The 2,656-nt window shown below is 42.0% G+C and overlaps 1 protein-coding gene across 1 annotated transcript; it reads right to left on the minus strand.

Moving 5' to 3' along the window:
- Nucleotides 1-260: 260 nt before the first annotated feature.
- Nucleotides 261-2,381, minus strand: LOC114622459 (zinc finger matrin-type protein 1-like). Its single transcript, XM_028768907.1, is given in 2 exon segments — nucleotides 261-1,213; nucleotides 1,215-2,381. Coding segments are annotated over 2 exon segments (2,016 nt in total). The 3' UTR covers nucleotides 261-364.
- Nucleotides 2,382-2,656: the final 275 nt, after the last annotated feature.

The raw sequence follows: 2,656 nt of genomic DNA on the forward strand, positions 1-2,656 counted from the left end.
CATACACAGAGGGAGACTCTTTTCTTGAATGGACACTGACTTTAACCCTTCTCTTCATCTGAAGTACTCGATTTCATCTAAAATTTCTCCACCGATTTCATCAGATTTTTCCCCCACTGGTTTTCTTAAGTAAAATTAAAAGTTCAAATTCTTTGAGTACGTTTACCTCAAAACAGTTCCTTAAATGCTGGATTTAGATGTCTTGTATATTGTTTCTTGTGTTCAATTTCAACTTTCGAAAACAAAGAAACCCAAAGGTTTTCTGTGCTGATTCTGTACCTACCTTTCCTTGATTTCACACTTACTCCTGTCTTTATCTAAACCAATATTGTTTTTGCTTAGCCCTTCTTAGTATACTATAGGTTCAGAACCCAAGAATTGACTCATCCCAAAGGATTTCCTCTTCTGTTCTTTCTTCAACAGATTTCCTTTTCCCTCTTTTGTGCTTACATTCTTCTTCCTCTGAGGAAGCTTCATGCTTTCTTTTCTTTCTTCGATGCTTGATTTTTTCAGAGCTGACTCCAGCTTTATCTTCGTCTCCTTTACTTTGCTCGGTGTTCTTGTCTTTGTCTAAATCTTTATCCTGATAGCTTCTTTTTCTCTTATGCTTGGACTGTTCCTTTTCTGGCCTTTCTTTTCCTTCTTCCAGGTGTCGTCTTCTCTTCTGATGTCGTCTTTTATGACCTGTTTCATGGGCACTGGCATTGTCATTTCAGGGTAGATGTTTGTAGATGTCATAGTCTACACTGTATGAGCTAGGGTCATGTTCTTGTTGACTAAGGCTCAGGGAAACAGGCATGTCTGAGAACTCTTCTGTGGTAAGCTGATAGTAGCTATCAGTATCTAGGCTCGGTTGGTTCTCATAAGCTGGTAAGCAATGAGGTAACTGGTTTTCTACTGCTTGTGCACTGCTATATGGAGCTGGGTAAGTCGGGAAAGTCTCACATGGGAGTCTTTCCTCAAACATTCCATGACTAGAACTTCCATCAACCATTTCTTTGTAATTATGGGTTTCAAAAGAACTATCAATTCTTGTAAAGGAAGTCTTTGGCTCGAATTCTCTAGATTCCTGCACCTTGTTGTAATCATGAGATTCATTTTGGAAATCATCATTTCTCCTCTTTGAATGAGGTGCTAACCAGTAAGGAGATTGGTCCTCCACTGGGGAGCCATTGTATTCTTGCTGGTAGGTCTGTGGTGGCTCAACTGAAAAACCTTTCCTCACATGGCCTCTGTCTGTGTCCAGGATCAATCCCTTCTGTGTACCTGTGATCCCTGTACCTATAGCTTTCTGACATCGGTCTAAAACTAATATTGGGATCGAGTCCTCTGGCCTTCTGCCCTTTGATGTAATCTTCAAGTTCATCTTGGAAAGAGTCATATGTCTTTGACTCTGCTGGTAAACTATGAGGTAACTGCTCCTCTACTGATCTAGAATCACTGTATGGTCCTGGGTGTGCCCAGAAATTTTCAAGTGGAAGATTTTGTTCAAGCATTTGATGTCTGGGTGTAGAATCAACCATTTCTCTGTATCCATGTGTTTCCATGTAATTATCCTCCTCCATTTTCCTGAAATGAGCCCTGGGCTCTAGCTCTCTAGATTTCTTCATTTGGTTGTAATCTCCACATTCAGCTTGGCAAGACTCTTGCATTTTCTTTGAATTCTTCACTTGATTGATAACATGAGATTCTTTAATTTGATGTTCAGTTCCTTGCATGTGGGACCGGAACATATACAAAGATGTAAAAGTGATACTGAAGATATGGCATACGTAGGTTCTCATTCTATATGCTGGAGGAGGCTTCACAATAACAGACTTCAGGAAGGTTGGCAGGGCAGGAGCAGTACTGGGTTTATCATCCATCTTTGGTGGGCATGTGGATGGAGATACTTGACTATGCTCTTCCAGTAATTGCGTCTGAGTTTGAGAATGGCTCGTTTCCACACAGTGAGATGGAGCGGCAGCTGCGGAGTCAAAACTCATGTTGCAGAGACCAGTAAATGGGTTTCTGTTGACTTCTCCACTCGTGCACACCTGAGAATTTCCAACATCCATGCTCACTTTCCTACCAGGCACTTCATTTTGTTCTCCATGCATTTGAAAAAAGAACTTAACATTTTGAGCATGTATTTCACTCTCAAAATGTGAAATCCTTTCTGATTCATGCTGTAGAACCACTCCACATGGTTTACAAAAATTATTTGTAAAATACGCAGATTGTTCTTGTCCGTCACGGGTGGGATAGTTTGAGGAGATACGGTTGATCTTGGGAGGGATGGTTTGGTAGCGGGGGATCCATCCACGGCAGTGGGGGATCCATCCACGGAAGCGGGGACTCCATCCTTGGTAGCCGTAGCGTGTTGCAGCTAGTTGATGCATAGCTTGGGCCAGGAAGTAGAGATGATACTGGAAGCAGGTCCAGGCTATAACTAACCCCCAAGACCTGCCTCCAGTGACAAACTTCCTCAGCTCAGCTCCACCTTCTCAGAGTTTTGAAACCTCCCCAAACAGCACCGCCAGCTTTATGTTGTCTTTTACCTCAAGAAGTTTGTCCTTTGGTATCTTTCCTGATAGTTCACATGAGGTCATATGAGTATAGTTTTACCAGTCGCTTTTCCTCCAGTCTTTATTGACGTTGAACAAGCTGATTTCCT

The sequence above is a fragment of the Grammomys surdaster genome, unplaced genomic scaffold, assembly GCF_004785775.1.
Source record: "Grammomys surdaster isolate TR1022 unplaced genomic scaffold, NIH_TR_1.0 64, whole genome shotgun sequence".
Classification (NCBI taxonomy): domain Eukaryota; kingdom Metazoa; phylum Chordata; class Mammalia; order Rodentia; family Muridae; genus Grammomys; species Grammomys surdaster.